Source organism: Herpailurus yagouaroundi, unplaced genomic scaffold (assembly GCF_014898765.1).
Source record: "Herpailurus yagouaroundi ecotype Mexico unplaced genomic scaffold, PumYag 142, whole genome shotgun sequence".
In the NCBI taxonomy this organism is placed as follows: Eukaryota; Metazoa; Chordata; class Mammalia; order Carnivora; family Felidae; genus Herpailurus; species Herpailurus yagouaroundi.
In genome coordinates this window covers 325,206-349,802 of record NW_024412397.1, presented here as the reverse complement: position 1 = coordinate 349,802, position 24,597 = coordinate 325,206, and the positions used below count along the sequence as shown (strand labels likewise).

Here is a 24,597-nt window from a genome sequence, read left to right as displayed (position 1 = left end):
GGCCCCTCCTCTGTGTCCCCGTCAGGGCAGGGGGCCCCTCCTCTGCATCCCCGTCAGGGCAGGGGACCCCTCCTGTGCACCCCCACTGGGGCAGGGGACCCTCCTCTGCATCCCCACTGGGGCAGGGGGCCCCTCCTCTGCACCCCCACTGGGGCAGGGCGCCCCTCCTCTGTGCCCCGGTGGGGCAGGGGCAGCCACCGGCCTCCGCATGGCTGAGGGACTCCACGGTGGCCCAGAGACCACGTGCTGTCACGGGATCCTGCCAATGCAGCTTCACCTCCTGTCTCTCAGCCAAGGGCTGAGGAAAGCCAGCGTGCCACCGAGGGGGCCGGGTGCCCCTACACACAGCCCCGGGCCTCGTGGGGTCACAGAGGGCCTGGCCAGGCAGGGACCAAGGCCAAGTGCAGCCCCGCAGCTTGTGGCCTGACCCCAGGGAGGCAGCTGGTGGTCAGGCTGCTGAGAGAACCAGTGCCTCATCAGCTGTCTCATTCCACCCCAGGGAACGAGAGCAGCAGAGACCCCAGCCTTCCCTGAGGAGGAGACCCCCGCCCTCTCGGGTCATCTCTTAGGGCTCCATCGCAGACCCCATTAATGACAGAACAGTTACATAACCTGGAGCGGTCCCTGTGCCTCCCAGACCTCGAAGCCCGCCAGCACCCCCGTGTGGCCTGTCCCCGCCGGTGCAGGCAAAGTCCTTCCTGCTGGAAAAACACTGCAAGAGACCGCGGGGGCCCAGGGTTCAGGCCTGGGCGCCCCAGGTGGAGGGAGGCCCAGCACCAGAGGCCACAACCACAACCAGAAGCTGTTGGAGAAAGTCTTGTGAACCACACAGCCACAGGCTCTCCACACGAGCCACGTTCAAAAGACCCCCACGTGCCCCGAGCGGCATGGACAATGCTGGGGGCTCTGGCCACCGTGGCTGGTCCCGGACCCCAGCTCCCGGCCTCCCCGGCCCCTGCCCCCAGATGCCCACAAACCAAGGGGAGGCTGTGAATGGAGGGCTGCCCTCCAGGGGACAGGGGCGCTCCCAGGGTCCGCGACACACACCGTGACAAAGTAAAGCGGGCCAGCCAGGGCTGAGCTGCTGGGCGGGCCAGGGCTGCTAGCTCTGTCCTACAGGAGAGGACGCCCTGATCCCGCGTGGCAGGCAGCTACAGAGCGAGCAGGGCCATTGCCCAAGGGGGGAAGGCAGGTTCCCAGAGGGCCTCGTACAGCAGCCACAGAGACAACATGCTGCACGCGGTGGGCGCCAGGAACAGAGCCGAGCGCCCCACTTGTCGCGGTCACTCTGTGGGCCCTCACACTGCCTGGTCCATTGGTGTCCCCCGCGCCTGGGCACACAACCCCCCGCCCCCATCCCGCAGACAGGCTGTGGCTCCACACTGTACGGCTTCTGCCCCAGTGTGTGCGGCAGGCCGGGGTCCACAGGCTGGGGTCCCCGCGGGAGAGGGAAGGGGGCACAGCCGGCAGGAGAACCACCGAGGGCAGAAATAACACGCAGACGGGGGGGGGGGGGGGCTGCACCTATGGTGAGAGCCCACCCATCGGAGAGTGCAGGGCCCCAGGGTGACCCAGGAGCAAACACACACAAGGCTGCCAGCAAAGATGGGGGGACGCGTGGTCCTGCTGTGAACATGGCTCTGGGGCCCCAGCCCGCCTCTTACTGCTGTGTGCCTTCCTGGCTAGCGATCCAACCTCTCTGTGCCTGTAAAATGGGGGAATCACAGCACACTGTGCGTAGGCCAGCATGAAAATTAAACGACCGATTTCCCGTAAAAGACTTAAAACAGCGTCTGGCACCTACTGAGCACTGAACCTCAGCTACGTTTAAAAACAAAGTCTACCAAACCAAATCCCCGAGGCCAGGGGCCACTTCCCAGGCGGCAGGTGGCCTTCACCCCTCGTGGCTCCATCCAATGGCAGTCGTGCTGTGCTGCTTCCTGAGATTAAAAGCTCACCAACCCCCCACCCCACCGAGCCCAGCAGGGGACCTGCCCATCACCAGTTTCTGATGAAGAGAACAGAAATTGGTGGGGGGGGGGGGGGGGGGGGCGCCAGCCCAGGCCTCTCCCTGCACTCAGGTCCCCGCTCCCTCGGCGCCCCCTCCCAGCCGGCTCCCCCCTGGCAGAGTCCAGATCACCGGACACACCTGCGGCACCCTGAGGTGACGGGACGTGGGGACCCAGCAGCAGGCCAACCAGACACGGGGTTTGGTCAGTGAATGAGGCACAAGGCCATGCGTCCCTGTCATGGCCATCACACACGGGAACAGGATGAAAGACTGAGGGGGAACGGGCTCTTTACATCCTTTCAAAGTGTCCCCCAATGGGTACAAACCACCCGCAGAGGCGTGGGGGCCGGTGGAACAGCGCCGTGTGGCCCCCCCCAGCACTGGAAGCACGGGGGACCTTCAGCCAAACTGCCCCAGGACCCCCAGGACAAAGATCTGGAACTGAGCCCTGGGAGCGGACGGCCAACGGCGAGGGCAGCTCTGGCGTGGTGAGGCCGCAGGCGCCAGGCTCGTGGGACCAGGCTGCGCTGTGGCCGTGGAGGCACAGGTCCTGCCTTCCAGAGGGAACACTGGAGGACGTGGGTGTCACCAAGCACCAAGTCAGCAACTTGTTCTCCAACAGCTCGAAAACACACTACCAGATTCCCACCTTAACTCTACGGTCTCTCAAAAAATTTTTAAATATTTAAAAATCAACTCTCCGTGAAAACAAAACCACCCCAGGTCAAAGAGACACTCAGCTCTCACCACACTGCTCTCCTGGAAGCTCCCCGTCCCCCGCCCCTGCCCAAGCACCTGTGCTTGTCTCTGTGACCCTGCCGAGTGCCCGCTCAATCCAGGGACACGGGGACACAGCCCTGACCTACGACCCCACGTCCCCGAGCTCACACTCCAACAAGGAATAGGGGGACGCCAGGCTCTGGGGGGGCATGTGGCGCCTGTGGGGCCACCAGAGAAAGCTCAGGACAGGGGCCTGCGGGGCTCCTGCTGTGCGGGAGGGAAGCCACAGGGCAGGGGAGGAGGTGGCTTGCAACCACTCTGCCTGGACAGGGAAACAGGGTTAGCAGAGACAACAGCGCCATCTGGCTGTAGGACTGCAAACGCCCTCGTCAGCCTTCAGAGCTGGGGTTCACTGTACTGAGCCACCTTTGCCCCATCCGCCCACACCCACCCCCACCAGGCGGGCCTGGGGACCAGCGGGCGGGCCAGGGGACCAGCGGGCCGCTGCTGTGAGACACAGATCCAGGGATCCAGAGGCCCCAACCCACCCGAGGGAGCTGAGCACGACTGAGCAGTGAGCCAGAGCACTGGCCCTCACTGCAAAATGCTCTCAGAGAGTAAGCCCATCACGTCCTCGTGGCTGACCCCCCAGCAGCGGTGAGCCCGTCTTGGGTTCCGTGACGGGCTGGACTTTCTGGCACCCCTCAACTGCAGCAGCCTTTTCCTTTTATCCTACTGCATTTCTGGCTCTTTCTTTTGCTGCTAATTTCTGGTTAGTGGGCATCCTACACTGGACAAGAGGCCACAGGCTAAGGCCCCGTGCCCTGCACCAACAGTCCAGCAGGAGGCTGGTCACCCCGGCCAACAGTCCCGCAGACAAGTGCTTGAGCAGTGACTCTCCACACAAGCACCCTGGACTCGGGGGAAAGAGCAAGGGAGGCCTTGACACAGAGGGACGGGGACGTAGTTTTACTCCAAGTCAAAACAGCACCCTCACTTACAAGTACAGTTTGAAGGCGACCTCCAAAAACTCAACGGAGGACATGTCCTATTCACACGAACACGAAACCAACCAAGAAGCGGCCAGGCCCCGAGTCCAGCCTTCAGGGAAGCTCCAAATAAAAACAGACCGTGCTCTCCTGGCCCGAAACATCCCGTGTAATCCCGGCTGCCAGGGCTCCAGTCGGGTAACCCAGTGAATGGGATGGAGTGGCGACGTGAGGGTCCCCGGCAGAATAAGAGAACCGCTGTGAACTCTAAAACACCACCATTGACAATCTCTGGGAAGCGTCCTATGGCCATACAGCAACGGAGAAACATCGACTTAAGAAAAGAGGGTTTGAGACATGACCCCGCGTGACAACAGCTCCACCCCGGGCGGGGCGGCCACAGCTCCCAGTGCGGGCACAGACACTTCTCACCTCTGGCTGGGCTCCCGCTCTCCCCCCGGCAAGAAGGGCAGACAAGTCAGGGCTCCCTGCCCACCGGGACAGACACTCCACCCCGGGCGCAGCCAACAGAGAGCACCATCCTGACCCAGCTCACGGGGTTTACGGGTCCCACGGTGGGAGGAGCAGCGCGCCGCCCCAGCACGGGTGCCAGAGCAGGGGTTCAGAGGTTCTGTCCCGGAAGCGGGGGGTGTGAGAACAGCCAGTTCTGCAGCTCTCCCGAAAGGGAGAACCTCTGCTTAGAACACAGTATGAACAAGTTCAAGCCTAAGGGCGCTGACAGAACAGTGAGGAATCTGGTACCTGAGCAATCACAGGAAGCTGGAAGCTCCACTATGGCAACAAGGGAAACAGACCCGGTCGACATTTACCAGACACAAACAGCCAAGGAGAGTCATCCTGGGGACACAGCAGTTCTCAAAGACTGCCCTCAAGACACCCCCTGACCCCCTGCCTGGCCTCAACTGGACCAGACCTGTGCACGCCCCAGCGTGTCACACTCACCTGTTAGCCTCCTCTAATGGCTAGCTGATTGCGACAGCAGTGGAGGCAGATCACCCAGGGGCTTGGAGGGGACCAAGTACATCAACCAACCACAGCCTCACCTGGGGGAGGAGAGGTGCAGAGACAGCGCTCATCCAGCCAGGTCACTAAACAAATAAGCAAACAAGCCTCCCCGCAGCCAAGGTCAGGGATCAGTAACTAGAATTGCTACAGTATTTTGCAAAACAGTTTTCAACAAAACATTGAGAAACGCAAAGAAATGGGAAAGTAGCCTGCACAGAGAAGAAAAATAAAAATAAAATAAAAAACAAAATTGCTTTTGAAAGAGAACAGCTACCAGACTTAGCAGAAATGACTTCAAAACAGTTATTATAAATATGTTCAAAGAACTAAAGGAAATCAATCATAAAGGATAAAGGAGGGCAGGGGTGCCTGGGTGGCTAGGTCAGTTCAGCGTCCAACTCTTGATTTCAGCTCGGGTCATGATCTCACAGTTCATGGGATTGAGCCCCATGTCGGGCTCTGTGCTGACAGTGAGGAACCTTCTTGGGATTCTCTCTCTCTCTCTCTCTCTGTCTCTGTCTCTCTGCACGCCCCCCCCACCAAATAAATAAATAAACTTAAAAAAATTAAAACTAGAACTCATGACCCAGCAATTCCACTACTAGGTATGTATCCAAAGAAAACAAGAACAATAATTCAAAACGATGTGTGCACCCCTGTGTTTACAGCAGCATTATTTACAGTAGCCTAGATGTGGGTGCAGCCCAAGTGTCCACCAACAGGTGAATGGATAAAGAAGATGTGGTGTGGGGGCGCCTGGGTGGCTCAGTCGGTTAAGAAGATGTGATGTAAATATGTACGGTGGAATATTATTCGGCCAGAAAAAAGAAGGAAGTTCTGCCATTGGCAACAAGGATGGACCTTGAGGGCATTGTCAGTGAAATAAGTCAGACAGAAAAAGACAAAAATACCATATGAGCTTATTTATATGTGGAACTCTAACAACAACAACAACAAAACAAAGCCACAGTAAGCCCATGGATGCAGAGAACAGACTGGTGGTTGCCAGAGGTGGGGGGTTCAGGATGGGTAAAATGGGCGAAGGTGGTCAAAAGGTACAAGCTTCCAGTTACAAAATAAGTACGCCATGGGGATGTAATTTACAGAATGGTGCCTATAGTTAACGATACTGTGGGGGCGCCTGGGTGGCTCAGTCGGTTAAGCATTCGACTTCGGCTCAGGTCGTGATCTCGCAGTCCGTGAGTTCGAGCCCCACATTGGGCTCTGTGCTGACAGCTCAGATTCTGTGTCTCCCTCTCTCTCCGCCCCTCCCCTGTTCATGCTCTGTCTCTCTCTGTCTCAAAAATAAATAAACGTTAAAAAAAACAAACAAAAAACAATACTGTGTTGCACATTTGAAAGTGGCTTAGCGAGAGTAGATCTTAAAAGTCCTCATCCTAAGAAGAAAATATCTTGTAACCATGTCAGATGACTGACGTCAACTAGACTCACTATGTACAACACACGCATTTCACAACGTACTTCACCACGTATACAGTACATACGAACATCCGATAACATACACCTGAAAGTGATGTCATGTATCGATTACACCTCAAAAAACTTTAATTAATAAAGAATTGGTACCAATTTTTCACAACCGAAAATGGAAGAGGAGGGAACACTTCCCATCCCTAACCTGCCTTACGAGGCCAGTACTGTCCTGATATTAAAACCACAGTCATCACACACACACACACACACACACACACACACACATACACACGCACACCAATATCTCTTGTGAACATGGACACAAAAATCTTTAACACAATACTAGCAAACAGAATCCAGCATCTTATAAAAAGGGTTACACATCATGGTCAGATGGGACGTATCCCAAGAATGCAATGTTGGTTCAACATACAAAAATCAGTCAATGTAGAATAAAGGACAAAAACCACACGATCATCTCAACAGACACAGAAAAGCAGTAGACAAACTTCAACGTTGTTTCAGGACTACAACAAACAAACGAAACAACAAACTCAGAACAGAAAGTTCTTGCTTCCGCTAATCTGAGGCATCTGTGAGAACCCACAGCTGACATCACACGTAGTGGTGAAGGGATGCCGTCTCACTCAACTCGGGAGCAAGACCAGCTCGGCCAGGCTCACCGTTGTAGCCATTTCGGACTCTAGGGTAATTGGGCAAGAAAAAGAAAAAGTATCCAGACTGGGAAGGAACAAGTAAGCGTATCTCTATTTGCGGAAGATGTAATCTTACATACAGAAGTCCTAAAGTATCCACTAAAAAGCTAACAGCACCAATAAACGAGACGCACGAAGCTGCAGGATACGAGATCGACGTATGAAAATCTATTTTATTTCTAGGAGATAGCCACATGCAATGCGAAATGAAATCAAGAAAACAATTCCGTCCGCCACGGCAGCAAAAAGAACTGACTTAAAAGCGTTCGGAAACCTGAACTCCGACCACCTCCTTGTCCCCGCCTCTCTCCTACCCTCCCTCCCTCCTCCTCTCACACTCACACACACACAATGGGCAGGTTTCTAGGAACTAGCTCATGCTTAACAGTAGCAGGCTATGTGTTGGTTAGTTTGCTGGGGACGTGGGCACACGGGTACCATGAGGTGCACGCGCGGGGCAAGCATGGCCGTGAGGGCTGAGCGGGGACAGAGCCACACAGAATGAACGAAGCAGGGGCTCCAGCGGGCGGGCAGCCTCGTGCGGTGTGGTACGTACCCAGATATGACCGCCGGGGCGGGGGCTTGATTGCTTCATCCTGGGTATCCGCAGCTACATTTAAAAAGAGAGAAAAACAGAAAGGAGGAACAGAAAAGAAAAACAGACCGATTTTAACACGGGCAAGCGGCTGTGTCTCCCAGTCCATTTTGCATTTCCTTTTTTAAGAAACACCGGAAAAGAAGGACAAGATCTTGGTGTCTGAGTTTGAGGAAGTTTACTTTCTGAGTGATTTTCCTCCAAACCTACCCTCCTCCAATGTAAGTCCCCAGGGAAGGGGGAGGAAATCTCGGGCCAAAACGAAAAGTCACCACATTTTCACTGAATTTCTAAGGTCAGAGACGGCATAAAGCCCACGGCTTGCCTGCTCTGCTGACAGAGACAGCAGGCGGTACCTCCATTTCCCCTAAAAGCTCGTCCATACACAAGCTCTGACTGCAAGACAGCTGTCCCAGGTCAAAGCTCTTCAGAAGGCTGCCTGATAAAGCCGTTTTCAGAGGACACTCAACAAAATGCCCTCTGGGAACAGGGAACTAGTGCAGCATGTGAACTGGCCAAGCGTGCGGCTCAGAAGCGACGGCCCGTTATATCGGGGGTACCGCGGTACCCTGACCGCTCCCTGAGCCCCGCCACAGCACCCAAGACAAGCACGCAAGGCCTCCGTTTGGAGGGAGCCCAGCCCCACCCGAGTCCCCCCCGCTCCGCACTGCCCAGGACGCAGCCCGCGGCCCTTGAAGGCTCGGCCAGAGTCCCTCCACGGTGGGAAGAGTGAGACTCAGGCAGGCACTGGACCTGGCCACAGAACGGGGGGGGGGGGGGGCAGGTGTGTGTCATCCGCCCCAGGCGAGGCAGGCTCCGCCTACAAATGGACATTTTGCAAGTAAACGGCTAAAAGAAAATGCCAGACTGGCTATGTGGGCTTGGGGACGGCACATGTCCACAGACCCTGCTGACCAGGAGTCGCTGCCCCTCCCACTTGAGGGTTTCTTGACCCAGCAGCACCACCTCCGGGAACCGCTGGGCTCTGAATAGCCAGACTCAGCTGGACTTCCTCAGCTTCCTGCGTCTGTTTCTTGATTGAGGCCAAGTTTACTGCTCACCGACACTTCCTCTAAAGATCAGGGTCCCAAAGTGGAAGGGGAGGGAAGGAAGGGGACGCGGGAGGGACTGCTCACCGTGGCTCCGGTGCAGTTCAGACACACCCGTGCCGGCTCCCCTCTCGCCTCGGGCCTGATCGTGCCCGGCACACAAGCTGGAAACACGCCAGGCAGCAGGGCAAGGCCAGGGTGGAGGCCCGGAGCGGGAGAGTGCAGCCGGGGGCCTCTCGGGTCACAATGATGGGGGAAGGAAAGGCAGCAGATGGTAGGGGGTGTGGGTCAGGGTGGGAAGTCTGCCCTGTGTCGGACTTTCCGGAGGACAGAGTCAAGCCACCTAAGGCTTCTCGGCTAGAAAGTAGCGAGATCAGGCCTACACCTTAGAGAATCATCTTTGCGCAGGACAGACGGGAGGAGGGCCAGTCCCCAGGCTGAGAGACCAGGGGGCATCGTCCACAGTCACATACTTTCAGGCATCTGTGAACACCCACTCCAGGCACCGAGGTCCAGAAACAGCCTCGGCAACGTGTCCACATCGTCCCCATGGGAGGCGGCGTGCATGTCCTCGCCCCTTGATTACGGGGGGCCTGTGACCACTCCATTCTGCAGAAGCGACACATGCTTCCCAAGACCAGAGCACAGACACGGCTTCCACCTGGTTCCCTCTCATGCTTCCCTTGCGACCTGGTTGCCATGCCGCGAGGAGGCTAGGAAGCTTAGGCCACAAGAGAAGGCCACGTGAAGATCTCCCAGCAGACCCCCCAACACGGGAGCAACTGAGAGAAAGGGAGGGACCTAGAGGGTGAAAGACACCGAAAGAGGGAGGGAGGCAGGGCCCCGGCAAACGGCCAACCATACTGTCGCTGTCCAGCCAGACTCGTGAGCGTCACTGCGTCCTTGCAAATCGCCGAGCGTGGGGTTACTTGTGGAGCAGCCACAGAGACTGGAACAGAACCTGATGGGACAGAAGTCTGGGACGAGCTCAGACAGGAGAAGTGGCCGTCCTGGATGCCACGGGGCAGCAGGAGGGAGGGCCGGTGAGCTGACCAGAGGCCAGACCATCAACCGCTCCCAGGGGCTTCTGGGCTTTGTCACAGCGTGAGAGCCGCTGCAGTGCGCGAGGGTTGGGGGGGCGATGGCCACAGGTGGCTCACACGATGCCCTAGAGACCAGGGGACCGGGCGGAGGTCCGGGCAAGGAGAGACAAGACCTACATCAGGGTCGTGGCTGTGGACAGGGCAGGTCAGGATTTGTAGCCTCACGTCCAAGGACATCAATAAGCCCTCGAAAATACAGAATGGTTTACAGACAAACATTGTACTGAGTGGGAGTGGGAGTCCTCAGCTTTCATTGCTGGAATGGAATGTGACCCTCCCCGCCCAAGTTTTTAGTTTAATGCAGACATAACCACATATCATAAAGGATTCACTCGTTGAACGTGTACAATCAAGTGGTTTTTAGCATGTTCGGATCTGTACGACCACCACCGCAGTCTTGGAACACTTCCGTCCCCCACAACAGAGCCCCGTCTCCGTGAACAGCACCCCCCGTGCCCCCACCCGCCTCCCCAGCCAACTCCATTCTGGAAGCGGACTGTTGAGACTTGGGGCAAACGTCGAGTGAATGTGACTGAGTCGCAGACAATTTCTCTCTCTTGAAGAAGGAACAAGTGAGCCCCTGTGTGCCGCTGGTGGTACCGTTCCCAGAGCCGATAAGCCACGTCATCTGGCGGTAAGAACATGTCATCCCGGGACCCCCGACAAAACAGCGTTCCAGGAGCCTCCTCACCGAGACCCCTGCGAGCAGGGACAAAGCAAGTGGCTCTTTCATTCTCGGCCCGTGGAAGATCAGAGCCACGACCGAAGAGCTCGGTGAAGGGTCACAGGACGCGTCAGCACGCACACCTGAACTATTTCGTCTGCCACGAATCTCCCAGCTCCACCCACTGAAAAAGCCAAAACCCACCCCCAATCCACAGCTGTCCCAGGGGCCAGACCGTGGTCTCCACATGCCACAGCCCAGTGCCACAAGCGCTCCTGGGAGAAACGGCCGAGTCCAGGTCTGGGGCAGGAACAGAAGATGACGCGCCCAGAGCACCCTGTCACACCAGGGACACGGCTCCGAGGGACCACTCGTCTCTGCCGAAAAGTCAAGAGCTGACCGGAGAGGCTCCCGCTGGCAGACGGGTGGGTCCGCGGGGCCTTGAAGGGACACGACAATGGCAATCAGGCGAACACATCAAATATGTTCACATCCACACACTCGGAAGAGTGGAAAAACAAACGTGAACGCAGCTGCAGGATGTGAGGGACCAATTCTGAGAACTGGCAGATAAAGAGAAGGAAGCAATTGCCTGCCTTTAATTTACAAATTACACCCTGGATAACTGCACTGCTAGAACAGCAATTCCAGGGAAGTTCCTCTCCGGAGAAGCCCCGTGGCTAACAGCCGAGCGAAGGCTGACGGGGCATCGGTGTTCTGCAGCCCCACGGCTGATGGGTTTAGGCACGGGGCACCCTCCACCACCCACATCCAAAGTCAGCCAAGGTGACGGGATGTGCCCCTTGTGGAAGAAACAACAGTCCGGCAAAAAGGAGCCAGACCTAGATCTGACCAGACCTCTGGATCCAATTAGCTTCTCAGAACGTGTTTCACAGGGCGTCCCGGAGACAGGAAGCCTCGACGCACCACCCCGGGGTGTGGCAGAAGCCAGGCGGGGCCGCCTCCGTGCAGCCGCGGGAGTCTGGTCCACACGCAGGCGTGGCTTGGCGGCAGGGCCGGGGTCTCAATTCCGCATCCCCACACTCCCCGCGTGTACCGCTCAGGCCACAGACGGAGGGCTGGTGCACAGCAGGCACCACGTGCAGGGCAGACACAGCAGACACGTTTCGGGGAACAAGGGACATCAGGGAGAACCTGCAGCTGACCTCGGCGTGCCGCCTCGACTGTGGCCCGCAGACAGAAACCAGCCCCGAATCGGGAAGTGAGGAGGAAGCCGCACACTTACACAAATACTGGGTGTTTGACAATTAAGGGATTACTTTTTTACGGCTGAAAATGGTACTATGGATACTTTTTCAAGTCCTTATCTATTAGAGATCCGTTATGAACTATATACAGACTATGTCTGGAATTTGCTTCAAAAACTGCAGGCAGGCGATGTGAACAGGGTCTCAGGACAGCTGGAGGCGGGTGTGATTACTGGTGGGGGGGGCTCAGACACGCTCTCTCCGACTCCATGTGTGTTCGAGGTTCTCCACGAAAAAACACGAGGGACGAAAAGGAAACATACAGCATACGCAAGCCACTCTGGACCTCACGCCCTCTGTGCGGCCACACGGAGAGTCCACAGCAGCTTCTGGAGATCTCCCCCTGAAGCCTGTGGGCCTGGCCCCCTCAGACCCACAGCCCAGTCTGACCTCCCCCAGGTATGAGCGAGGGCACAGAAGGAACCCCCGATGTCACCTCTGGACGGCTGGGTGGAAAGCTCTTTGCTTTTACTTCACGTTCCTCTCGTCCCCAAAATGTCGACAATGACCATGTACTGGGGCGCCTGGGTGGCTCAGTCGGTTAAGCGGCTGACTTCGGCTCAGGTCATGATCTCACAGTTCATGGGTTGGGGCCCTGCATCGGGCTCTGGTCTGACAGCTCAGAGCCTGGAGCCTGTTTCAGATTCTGAGTCTCCCTCTCTCTCTGACCCTCCCCCACTCATGCTCTGTCTCTCTCTCTGTCTCAAAAATAAATAAACATTAAAAAAAATCAAAAAAAAAAATTAAGTATGAATCTCAAGATCTCTCAAACACTGTATCCCAGATCCCAGGATACGATCCCAGGATGCGGAGTTTAGGGTAGATTCTCCCCCTGAGGCCGTCTGGGGCCCAGCAGGGAGCCCAGGGGTCAGGAGCCTGGCCCTCCGTACCCCACCAGAGCCCCAGCAAAGCGGAGGCCGGCAGGGCAGGCCAACTGCCCCCACAGTCCTGGCCGTCACCAGCAGACGGCTGCTCCCTGCTGCAAGGTCAAAGCCCCTGCAGCCCCGCCCACCTGTACGTCTGCGGATTTCCAGCCAGCCCTTTGGCCAGCTCCCAACGCCCGCCAACAGACACCCGCCAGACGCTGCGGACCTCACAGCTGCCATAACAGGTTACCCCAAACTCGGCGGCCGACAACACAGACTTATCACCTCACTATTTGGGAGACCAGAAGTCTGACATGGGTCTCACTGGGCTAAAGTCAGGGCATATTCCTTCTGAAGTTTCCAGGCAAGAACCCAGGTCCTCCCGTGCATCCAACCTGTTGGCAGAATTTGGATCCTGGGGGCTGAGGCCCCCATGTCCCTGCTGGCTGGAAGATGAAGGCTGTTCCAGCCTCAAAGGCCTGCTGTGCTTTTGGCTCCCAGCCCTTCCCCCACGTCCAAAGCCAGAACCACATCCTCTTGACGTCCATCCCTGACGGGCTCTCCTCTTCCACTCCACGGGCCCGGCGGACACTGGGTCCACCCAGACAGTCCAGGCCAACCTCCGCCCGCCTCCGAGGCCTCACACTCACCTTGCCTGCAGCCCCTGTGCCCCGCGAGGTGGCACCACGGTTGCCAAGTGTGGGCGAAGCGGGCTCCATTAATTGGCTCATCACAGAGAGGGTTACTTGCCAAAATTCAGATGGCAGCCCTATCCCTGGAAACCGGGATTCACGGTCTTAACCCAACCCGTTCTAGTTTCTCTGAAAGAGAAATGCTGCTTTTGGAAGAATCTACATAGAGCACTGGAAGTCAAGACAGAACGAACCCCCGGGACAGGAGAGGAGAGGCCCGGCTTCCCGCTGACAAGGTCGGCCCCTGCCTCACCCTCACTGTACCTACGTTCCCGTATTTCAGCAAGGTCACATAAATGTTAAACTCCAGGACTGTCCAGGGCCCGGACGCTCGCACACCCGCAGGATATCTGGCACCCTACTTCATCCGAGCTTACACCCCATTTCGCACAAGATCACAAAACCCAGGCTCATGATTCAAAGCCTGAGGCTCAGGACACCAAGCAACTATGGGCACCGCGTGCCCGCTCCCGGCGCTCCTCTGTCCCTGGGGCAGGAGGACCGTTACTGACGCCCCCCACACCGGCGCTCTGCAGCCGGCCTGGAGACCCTGCGCACACGAAAGGTGGGGTTCCCAGATCACAGACAGACGCGGGCGGGAGCTGTGCCAGCAGAGAAAACTGCTAGGTAAGAGCAAGTAAAGGGCCCAGCCCCTCGCCTCGTAAGGGACCGGCCGGACATGCCCGCTCTCAAGGAAGGACCAGCGATACAAGCAGCCCCGCCTCCGGTGCGATTTCCCAGGTCACAAGAGGGAGAGACGAGAAAGAACAAACACACAACAGAAGCACATGGTGCTGATCTCTACAGCTGACGTGACACTAATCGGTCCAGGCCACCCGTCAGAGCTGGAGGCTGACCTATTTTCTACAAAGACTGAAATTAGCATACCTTCGTCTCTAAAGACAGAAGCTACAGGGGGAAAGGGTCCGCTCAAACGGAAAGAAAATCACCGACAGGAATAAAATTCAGGGGCAAGACCTCGAGTCCACAGGAGTCCCCAAAGTAAACAAACTAGCAGAAACACTTCTCTGAGCAACAGTGGAGATAAACACACACTATTTCAGACAAAATCAAAGTGAGAGCTGTCTTCAATTTAGTAACTAGAAGAAAACCAGAAGTAAGGCATTAACCCCCTGCGTGTTCAAACACAGAACATCAGCTGAGGAAGAGCTTTTTCAAAGGAAAAGGCAAAAACGAGAAAAATTTTCTCTTTGCTGAGCCACAAACAGTCACGGAGCAGTGCAGGCCGAGCATGTAACCCGTCCTGCCCACGCTCCAGGGGACAACTCACCAGGCCCCACAGCAGCATGACTCTGGGTGAATGTTCAGTAAGGTGTGTGAGAAGATCCCCGCTACCCCGGCCACAGGTAAATGGTACAAGTGAAGGGCATGTCTCATGTACAAGCCACACACAGAGATAAAACTGCCTCCTCAGACAGCATCTTTCTGTGACCTGATCCTGTCCCAATTCAGAATCCCCTCATAATCATCACAGAGGATGCTGGCACACTGAGATTAGTTAGTAAACATTTAACGTGCTGAAAACGCGGACATCGGTTACACACAACCGAGCATTTGGTGGATTCAAAGCTGCTCAGGTAACACTAACGCGGCTCCCTATTTCACCCACGAGCACAGGATGACTTTGCTTGCTGATTTAGTGCTTTATTCCCAAAGTTGCAGATCACCAACCTGCAAAGAAACGGCGTTTTACGTTCAGCTCATTTGTCACGCGGACTTCGGTGCAGAGTTTCAACATCAGTAACATGGTCAAGATCATGACTATGCTTTGCCAGAGGAGCGGCGACTCAAAATGCCTTCCAAACCTGGGGAGGTAAAGAGACCACGGCATCAGGAGGGCCCCCGCACACCAGGGGCCTCACCGCCTCTCCCTGCCCAGGTCCCGACCAAGGCCCCCACGGCCACATCCTGAGCAGCCCCCAGAGGGCCTCTCACATCCGTCACAGCCTCTGGCACCGACTGCCTCGGCCTCGGGCTCCATGGTGCACAGAGCTGGGTGAGCAGGGACACTCCTGGACGGCTGGGCGCGGGGACACCTCTCAGAATCATGTGCACGGCTCCTCAAAAGCCACACTCACCTCCCCAGGAGCCGCTGATGAGGGTGTGGACGGGACTCCCCGTTCCCTCGCCGCACAGCCAGGTGCCCAACACCCCACCTGCAGAGGCACCTGCAGAGGCACCTAGACCACCTGATGCCCTGGGAAGATGCATTCCAGAGTCCAGGAATGACAGGAAGCCCTGCCCCCTGACGAAGACGAGTGGGGTCAGCAGGCCAGAGCAGCCCACGCTGTGAGCAGACCAGTGAAGGGGGCCAGGGCCCCCCCCCCCCCCCCCCCCCCGGGGGGGGGGGGGGCGGGGGGGACACCCCCCCCCCCCCCGGGGCCCCCCCCCCCCCCCCCCCCCCCGCCGACCCAGGCCTCTCTGTCCAATCTCCCTCCCCACCCAGGTCTCGCTGACCCCCAGCCGAGGCCTAGTGGCTCGCGCTCTTCTCTGGGCCCCGACCCCGCCGGGCTCTCACATCCTCCCTGCTGGTTTTCCCTCCAGGGGCAGAACTTCTCACCAACTCAGCCACAAGCTCGAGGAGGTGAGACCGCAATCTAGTGACTAGCACAGGCTGGGCCTGTCGGCAGAACCCGAACCCCAGGGGCTGAGAACAGCCCGGCCCTTCGGGGGGGCAGCTCGGGGTCTCCGCCACGGCCACCAGAACCACCAGAGCCGTGACCTGTTGGGTCGGGCCACGCAGGCCTGCGGGACTACCATCGACGAGGCCAGGGCACAGCACCGTGCTCTTTCAAGGCCCAGCCCCAATTCTAGCCCAGCTGCTCTGGAGAAGGAACCCCGCTGGGTCTGCCTACAACATGGCCTGAAGGGTATTCCCAAAACTGGGGCTGGCGGTCAGCACCTCTAAGTCAGGAGAGCCTGCAGTCTGATTTCCCAGCTGCTCCCGAAAACAAGAAAACACAGAGACCACCACCCGGGCCCCACCTCCCACGTCCTCTCACTCCCTCGGGCCTGAGCCTACACCCAGCTCCCCCTGCAGAGAGAGCTCACTGGGGGCCGACCACGCCCACAACACAGAGCTGGGGCAGAGCTCCCTGAGGGGCCACCCCTGGGACTGCACCAAATCAATGAGAAATCGGGACAAAAACTCAGCGGCCGGGCTCGTGGTAAAGGACGAGACCAGAGGCAGCCCCTCCCCGCCGGCCAGGGCATGTCTTTGGAAGCTGTGCCTATGCTAACAAGTCTTACCTACAAGGTAAAGAAACAGCGATGTCCCCAAGGTAGAGACACTGACCCCTGCACCCGCTCCAGGGCCGACTCGGCGTCTTCAAGCCCACGTCTGTGAGCACCTCACTGCCAAGCTCGGATCACCCGCCTCTCAGGAGAGAGCAGACAGCACCTCCGATGAGGACTTGCCACGACCACAGCCACGGCCACAGCCACGGTGAGCCGGCCCAGCAGGTGAGAATGTGCCACCTGGAGGGGAGCCACACCAGCTGGGGCTCCCACAGGAGGTCAAGCAACCAGGAAAAAACAGATGTTCCCTGCGGAGTGGGGGTTCCAGACACCGGTTCCAGGACCGGCATTCTGCACTGGTTCCTGACGCCAAGGCCCATGTCCTCTGAGCAAAGGACAGAGCAGGCCTGAGGTCACAGAGGCTCAGGCCCATGCCACCTGGGTCCAGGAAGGGCAGAGGGGCCAGGACACAGCAGACGGCTCCATGACCACCAGCTTCTTCCTGCCTCCCCAGGAAATGTCACTTCGGCTCACCTGGGACCCCGCTGCTTCGTCAGGCCTCTCCTGAGGTGCCTCAGGAATTGCAAAGGAAATGCTAAGTGACTGGAGCAAGAAAGGGTTGATGAGCCAGGCCTGGGTGAAGAGAAGGTACGAGAAGAAAGAGGTGACAGTGCCCTGGGGCTTTCTAGGTCAGAGGCACAGGCTGGGGGCGCTTCCGTAGGCTCACACGGGCTCCAGGCCCCTGGCACCCGTGAGCCACTGCCCCTGCACCCCATCTCTGCTGTAGAGTGCGACTATAACACCGGGGACTATCTAAGGACGTTCCTAGTCATTTCTAGGAACTGGATCCCACGGTTACCCAGCTGACCCCAGGGGTCAACTCATCTATAGGTGAAGGTCAGACAAGGGGCCAGCAGAAGCTAGATGTCAGCCTACTAAGACTGGAGACGCTTCCTTCCCAAGCAGGCCGGGAAGAACCACAATAAATAAGCTGCTCTGGGGCCTCTCACACCAAGCTCATCATGCGAGAAAGGCCACTTTCATGTTTTAAATGCTCAACAGAAACAATGACTGGAAAAAGTGGGCAAAGAAATCAAGGTTTGCACTTCTCCTTAAACCACACACCTAAAGAGGCGCTTGGGTGCCCCAGTGGGTCAAACGTCCGACTTGGGCTCAGGTCATGACCTCATGGTTTGAGAGTTCAAGCCCCACATCAGGCTTGCTGCTGTCAGCACAGGCCTGCTTGGGATCCTCTGTCCCCCTCTCGCTGCCCCTCCCCCGTCGCACATGCTCTCTCTCTCTCAAAAGTAAACAAACATAAAAAAAAAAAAAAAACCCACCAAAAATCGAATCCAGATGAGCTCAGTATTTATAGTAAAAACAAGACCATTTAAAGTGAAGCGAGAGGGAGCAGAGGTGAGTACTTAGGGTGAAGACAGGCTGAGACACAAAATTTCAAAAAGCACAACTTTCCACAAAAGATACACAAGAGACAAAATAAATATGAAACAAGGTTCAATGTCATTAGCAACTTCATAAACTAATTAAAATACAAAGATACCATTTTTTACTTGTCAAATTAGTTATGCTTTTCTTCCTTTGATGCTAATAATCTGTACTGACGGGGATGTCGTGACAGCACTTTGCCCTCGCCTGTCCCTGACAATATGGGTTGGCACAACTTTTTCTCAGAACAAATGATGGGACAGCCTACCAGACAGGTGAAGGGCCTGCCGCTCACGCAGCCACTCTGAAAGGGTTCGGGGCGCCTGGGAGCCTGGGAGGCTCAGTCAGCGAAGCATCCGACTTCGGCTCAGGCCATGATCTCAGGCTGGAGTTCGAGCCCCATGTCAGGCTCTCTGCTGTCAGCACGGAGCCCACTTGAGTTCCTGTTACCCTCTCTCTCTGCCCCTCCCCAGCTCATGTCTCAAAAGCAAATAAAAACATCAAAAAAAATATTTTAACTAAAAAAAAAAAAATACAGTAAAATAAAAAAAGTTCTCCCTTAACTGCAGTGTCCCTAGGTCTCACCCCCCAGGAAGGTACACACCGAAGAGGGGACAGGCAACATTTCGCCCAAAGTTTCCACAGAGATCACCTTCTCCGGGTCTTCAAAGTTACAGAGTAAAGCTCAAGCGGAAAGAAGTTATGTATCTGCTTCCCTGTGTCACGCCAACTGCTACACCCTTAGCAAAATGTTACTACGTCCTCAACGGTGTGGTATCTCTGGCAGTGTTCCTGTATCTCCCATCCAGTGTCAGGCTGCATGTCCAAATACAGTGTTACCACACCTCGGAAACAGCTTACGGCGTCGCTGACACAACGTTGCCGTATCCAGTGCAGCGCTAAGGCAGGTCTCCAATGCGGTGTTATCACGTCTCAGTTACTTTGTTTACTGCACGTCTGATACAGTGTTAATACATCTCCGATACAGCCCTACTACATCTCTGATAGATGATGCTACCTTACCACATCTGATACGGTGTCACTACATGGCAGAAGTGTGCCCACGTTCCTGATACAACGTCACTGCATCCAATACAATGTTATTACGCATCTGATCCAACATTAGCGTATCTCTGATGCAGTGTGTTCATGTTCATCCAATACAAATGGAGCTTGAGAACTACCTCTACCAAGACACAAAGTTCTGGGGGGGCCTTGCAACATCATCTGTGCACCGTGGCCCCACCCTCCTCGTCCCTTCTACAAAATCACAAGCCTGCAAACATGAGCTACGAGGCATCAGTTAGCCTTTCTCTTGGCTTCTCCTGACACCACAGAGGCAAAATCCTATACATCAGCATTTTATAGAATATAATCTGCTGAATGCTAGTTTTGCAAAAGGATGATAAGAATCGCAAGAAATCAGGGCGCCGGCGTGGCTCAGTCCGCTGAGCGTCCGACTTCAGCTCAGGTCATGATCTCACGGTTCATGAGTTCGAGCCCCGCATTGGGCTCTCTGCTGTCAGCACAGAGCTGGCTTCAGAAACTCTGTACCCCTCTCTCTGCCCTTCCCCTGCTCACTCTCTCTCTCTTCTCAAAAACAAATAAACATAAAAAAAAAAAAAAGAATTGTAAGAAATAAAGCGCTAGGGTCTCACGAGTTTCAGGAACCTGGGGTTTACAAGCTCCGCTGGCCTCCCTGGGCGGCAGGGCCACCCACAAGCTCATTCCATGAGTCTGCAGGAGGCTTCCCAGCCTGGAGCTCTGAGGACCACGCTCTCAGCCAGCTCTAGGAAACACACTCTTCAGTTCTAACTTCACCACTGTTCCAGTGTAGACCCTGCTTCCCCCTCAGGGGGCACCCGCCATGACCTGTATGTGTGTAAATGGTACGTTCCACACAATGCTTCTGCTGAAGCGTAAACCCTGCGGCATCTGCAGCGTCTGGAACATGGGAAACCCTCTAAAACCTATTAAATCATGTGGGCCACTAACCCATGAAGCCTGGAGGAGGCCCAGGAGTGGGGTCTTAGGACTAGGTGGGCAGAAAGGTACATGTTAGTCACAAGCCACAGGCGGAGCCCAGCCTGCCTGCTGGGGTTCACCCCGTGAAATCCAAGTACTGCCCTATGTGAGAAGCACATGCCCAGGCCAGAGAGACTCCTGAGGAGGGACCAGTGCCCTCTGCCAGCCCCCCTTCATCCCAGAATACTGCCTGAAGGCAGCGCTGGGGTTCACACGGTAGCCACAGGACCCCTGAAGTGACCCAGGACGGTTCAGGGTGCAGACTCCGGGGAAGGACCAATCGGATGCACAGAAATACGCTGGCCCGTGGACAAAACTGAGAATCACTAAAGGCCCCCTGTGCTGAATTAGGAGAGAGCACACACTCGTTCTCAAAGTCCCAGGCCCGGCAGTGAAGGGAGAACTTCTAGTCCAAACGCATTAAATGCCAGTTAAATCCAGAGGCCCTGGTGACTTGGCTTTCAAGAAATTAGTTTAACTTCTGCCTTCTCCAAACCAGGTATTTGGACGTAGATTAGATACCCTATTCTCTTCTCTGCAATCGTAAAGGATAAGTACTCTTTTTTTTTTTTTTTATGTTTATTTATTTCTGAGACAGAGTGAGAGTATGAATGGGGCAGGGGCAGAGAGAGAGGGAGACACGGAATCCGAAGCAGGTTCCAGGCTCTGAACTGTCAACACAGAGCCCGACACAGGGCTCGAACTCACAGACCGCGAGATCACGACCTGAGCCGAAGTCGGTCCCTCAACCAACTGAGCCACCCAGGCGCCCCGAAGGATGCGTATTCTTAAGGAAAAGACGTCTCAACTGCTCTCTGTCCCGCCCCCCCTTCCCATAAGGGAAGCCAGTCTCGGGCACTTCCCCTCCGCTGCCAGAGAAAACTCACTCCGGCGCCTAATGAAGTGCCCTTCCTGGCCAACGCTGTGACACCAGGCAGGTGGCAGGCCAGGGGCTCCCTGAGCACCCTCCAGTGCGCTCAGGGTTAACAACTGTGTCAGAGGCTACTGCATTTTGGGACCTGCTTCCGTTCAACCTTAGACTGGATTAAGGCCATTTTAGAAAAGGGAAGCCACGTGTCACCCTGAAGTGAGTGAGCTCTGTCCCCAAAGGAAAAAAAGGAATCTTCAAAATGGGGTTCTTCAACTTGCGCCAAAGAAAAAACTAAGCACCCACTGGCCCTCCTTTCAAAGCAGCTTGGCCCAGAACAAACCTGGCGGTGTGACACATTCTCCGGGGAGGAGCCAACTTACCAGCTCACCTTTTAAAAGCCCCGGACGAGGGCAAAACTAACACACAGTGGACACAAATCAAAGGCATGGGGCCACGGCTGGATGGAACACAGAGGAGAGAACTTCGGGACTCAGAACAGTCATCTCTTGGTTGTGATGGTGACGGGAAGGGGGCGTTGTCAAAACTCATCGAACTGTACGCTTACAATGGATGCTTTTATTCCACGAAAATCGTACCTCCGTAAGGCGGACTCAAACATGAATTAGCTGGGGAGCCAGGGTGGCTCAGTCGGTTAAGAGTCTGACTTTTGATTTCAGCTCAGGTCATGACCTCTCAGTTTGTGAGTTCAAGCCCCGCACCAGGCTCTGAGCCGACTGTGGAACCTGCTTAGGACTCTCTCTCTCTCTCCCTCTCTCTGCCTCTCCCCTGATCGCTCTCTTTCTCTCTCTCTCTCAAAATAAATAATAAACTTAAGAAAAAGAACTAGCAAAAAACGTGATTACTCAGTAACGAACAAGTCAGAAGGAAGGGCCAGAAGCAGAGCTCTGGACACCCCCGCCTGGTGCCCTTATCCGGCCTCCACACCCACCCACCCTCCGGAGCAACTTTCCTCACTATCTGTGCTCACAGAGGGTCCGGGCGCCACCAAGTAGAAAGGAAAGTTCCAGACCTTTTTAGTCTTAGAATGAGGCTCCAAGATCTCATTTCATTTCCTCTAAAAACTCCCCCTCCCAAACATGTCTCGCTTTAGCAACTGTTAAAATTAATTTCCGGTTCCTCACCCGAATGCAAATGATAATAAGAGGAAGCTGGGCTGGGAGTGGCAAGAAAAAATAGTCTCTTAAGTATTATCCAGAAAGTTGACTTTCCTATTAAAACAAAACAAAACAAAACCGTACACACAACAGGAAGGCTGAGGGGACCACCGTCCCTGTACATGACCCCTGAATGCTCTTTCCTGTCAGGCTGTGATGTCCCCTCCTAAGGGGCTGCAGTGGTCAGTGGTCAGGCTGTGAGGTCCCCTTCCTACAGCTCATCCCTTTTTCTTCATCTTAATCACTTACTCATTCCTTGTTTTCTCTTTCCCACTCCCATGCAAATTCTAAGGACAGGGACCCAGTTCTAGGACCTTATCCAGCACACACAAGTCCGTGGGAAAATATCTGACAACGTAAGAAGGACAGAAAATGAAGACGCGGCCGTTGAGACTACAGTAAGTTTCTCCACTCCAATCCCACCATTTTCCCCGGGGAACAGTCCCGCCCACTTCACCAGCTCCCTCCTAGGAAGTACAGCCGCCTGCACCACCACCCCACTCCGAAACCCCAAAAAGAGAAAGCCATCACCCTGGAAGTACCCCCACAGAAAGCTCCCAACTTACCAGAAAAGGATCCGTAAAATGTTAGCCACCAGGAGCACCAGACACACGTAGGTAGAGAAGCCCTCAGCATTCTGAGTCCTCCGGATGTCCCTGTACTGTGGGATATAGGGCACGACCCCTCCGAAGACCATGGCCCCGGCTGCCCCCCAGGACACCAGCTGGTGCAAGGGGACCAAAAGCCAATCCAAGCCTTCTGCTTCCATCCCGACTGACGTCCACCTGGCCCAGGGGCCCTCCGCTCTCACGGTCCTGGAACGCGCGCTGACGGTCACCCCCACATCGCCGCCGCTACCTTGTGCAGTCCTCCACCATCGGGGCCTGGCGAGAGAGGAAAGGAGGTGAACTCCGGCGCAGGGCCCTGGAGGCAAAGCGAGGGGCGCGCTCCCAGGGCGCTCCCGGAAGCCCGCGGAGGCTCACGGCGGCGGCACGACCCCCTCCTCAGACACCGGCGCCTCCGGGAGCCCTGCGCACGCGAACCGGCACCCGCGGGGGGAAAGAGGCGCGGGGCGCACGGCGGTGGACGCGGGCCTGGGAAGCAAGCTCAGTCCGGGGGCGGGCGATGGCTGCGTCCCAGCGGGAACACGCGGCCGGGGTGGGGCGGAGCGCGCTCAGTCCCGGGGGCGCGCTCAGCCCCGGTGGGGCTCTCAGTCCTGGGGGCGCGCTCAGCCCTGGTGGGGCGCTCGGCCCCGGGGGCGCGCTCAGCCCCGGGGACGCGCTCGGCCCCGGGGCGCGCTCAGCCCTGCGGACGCGCTCGGCCCCGGGGGCGCGCTCAGGCCCGGGGGGCGCGCTCAGCAGGAGAGTGGGGTGGCTCGGTCTGGGGTGGGACGCACGGCCCGGGGGTGGGGAGACACACTCAGTCCTGGGACCCACCGCCCGCCCCGAGCCCCGAGCCCCGAGCCAGGGGAGGGCGGTCCCCGCGCCGCGCCGCGCCCGCGTCCACACGCGGCCTGCGGATCCGAGGCCCGGCCCTTACCCTCCGCGCCCGCACCCGCGCCCGCGCCGGCCCCGCCCGGTCTGTTCTGCGTGCACCTTCCGTCTGTCCGTCCCAGCGCCGCAGCCCCGCCTCCGAGTGACGTCACAATGCAGGGGACCCGCCCACCCAGGCGGCAGGCCGAGAGGCGCTGGGTCCTAGAGCGCACCTGTCTGTCAGGGAGGGGTCGGAGCTAGACGGAGAACGAAGTGGTGGATTGAGGGTCGCCGCGGCGATGCTGCTCCGCCGGCCCGGCCCGCCCCTCCCCGCTTAGGAAACACCTGCGTGGTGAGACCGCGCCTGGAGAGCCAGGGACGCACCAGACGCGTCCCCCGACCTGTGCCTGGGCGAGGGGCCGTGTGGACGCGGTGCGCCGCCACGGAGAGCAGCGGACAGGGTGCCGTCCACGGCCGAGGTCTGCGCGAGGCCTGGGGACCCCCCTCGTGGGGGCCCGGGTTGGGTCTGCCCTCCCCCCCGCCCCCGGTGATGCCGGCGGTCCCTCCGCACCTTCGTTTTCCGACGACCTGGGGAGTCGGGGGGTGGGGGGGGCTGCCCGTCCCGATGCGGGCGGGGCCCTGAGAAGCAGGGTGCAGAAGTGAGCCGTGTCAGGAACCTCACCTGGTCTCCGGTGAGGCGGAAACAGGCCCACCGTGTGCCCGAAGCCTCCGCAGGCCCGCCTTCCGCTCCCACCGCGGGTACCCCAGGCCCAGGGCGGCAGCCGGGACTGCTGGTCGGGGCGCAGTCTCTCAGACACATCGTGACCGAAGGACCGAAGGACGTGCTGGACATGCCGCTCCCTGACTTGCCAAGTGCTTCCCAGCCTCGGCCCATTCACAGAGCTCTTCCCCGACCCAGGTGAGCCCCCAGGGGCCCTAGCAGGTGCACCGCGCCTGCATGCTGGCGGTCTGGGTGTGCATGGAGCCCTATGCCCGGTGGGATGGTGAGCCGTGAGGACCCTTGTACGAAACCAGCGAGCCCTGTGTGCCCAGGCCTCTTGCAGGAGGGACTCAGGGCAGAGAACTGCAGGGCCCCAAGGTTCTGCTCCCATCTCAGTGCGGTGGGACCTGAAACACCCCGAAAGGGAAGGCCTGGTGGATGAGAGCAGGTGGCCCTGGGGGCACACACCCGGTCGGCCAGCTTCCCCGCCCGCAGT

At 57.2% G+C, this 24,597-nt stretch overlaps 1 protein-coding gene and 1 long non-coding RNA gene across 6 annotated transcripts in view; one reads left to right on the top strand and one right to left on the bottom strand.

The window, feature by feature from the left end:
- The window catches only part of SLC66A2 (solute carrier family 66 member 2), a 52,548-nt gene extending 28,469 nt beyond the window's left edge, over positions 1-24,079 (bottom strand). Inside the window, exons 1-4 of one of the 5 annotated variants that reach the window (XM_040478522.1) lie at positions 24,063-24,079; positions 22,475-22,792; positions 14,826-14,959; positions 7,453-7,506 (exon numbers count right to left, since the gene is read on the bottom strand). In XM_040478522.1, the coding sequence (XP_040334456.1) occupies positions 7,453-7,506; positions 14,826-14,959; positions 22,475-22,677 (391 nt within the window). In that variant the 5' untranslated portion in view covers positions 22,678-22,792; positions 24,063-24,079. Of the gene's footprint in view, positions 1-7,452; positions 7,507-14,825; positions 14,960-22,474; positions 22,793-23,344; positions 23,362-23,447; positions 23,552-24,062 lie in introns of those variants that run through there. The other 4 variants (XM_040478520.1, XM_040478521.1, XM_040478523.1 and 1 more) reach the window with 4 other exon arrangements.
- On the top strand, positions 21,965-22,481 carry LOC121032753 (uncharacterized). The gene is made up of 3 exons (XR_005791439.1): positions 21,965-22,066; positions 22,111-22,306; positions 22,380-22,481. It is a non-coding gene; the product is annotated as an uncharacterized LOC121032753 (long non-coding RNA).
- Positions 24,080-24,597: the final 518 nt, after the last annotated feature.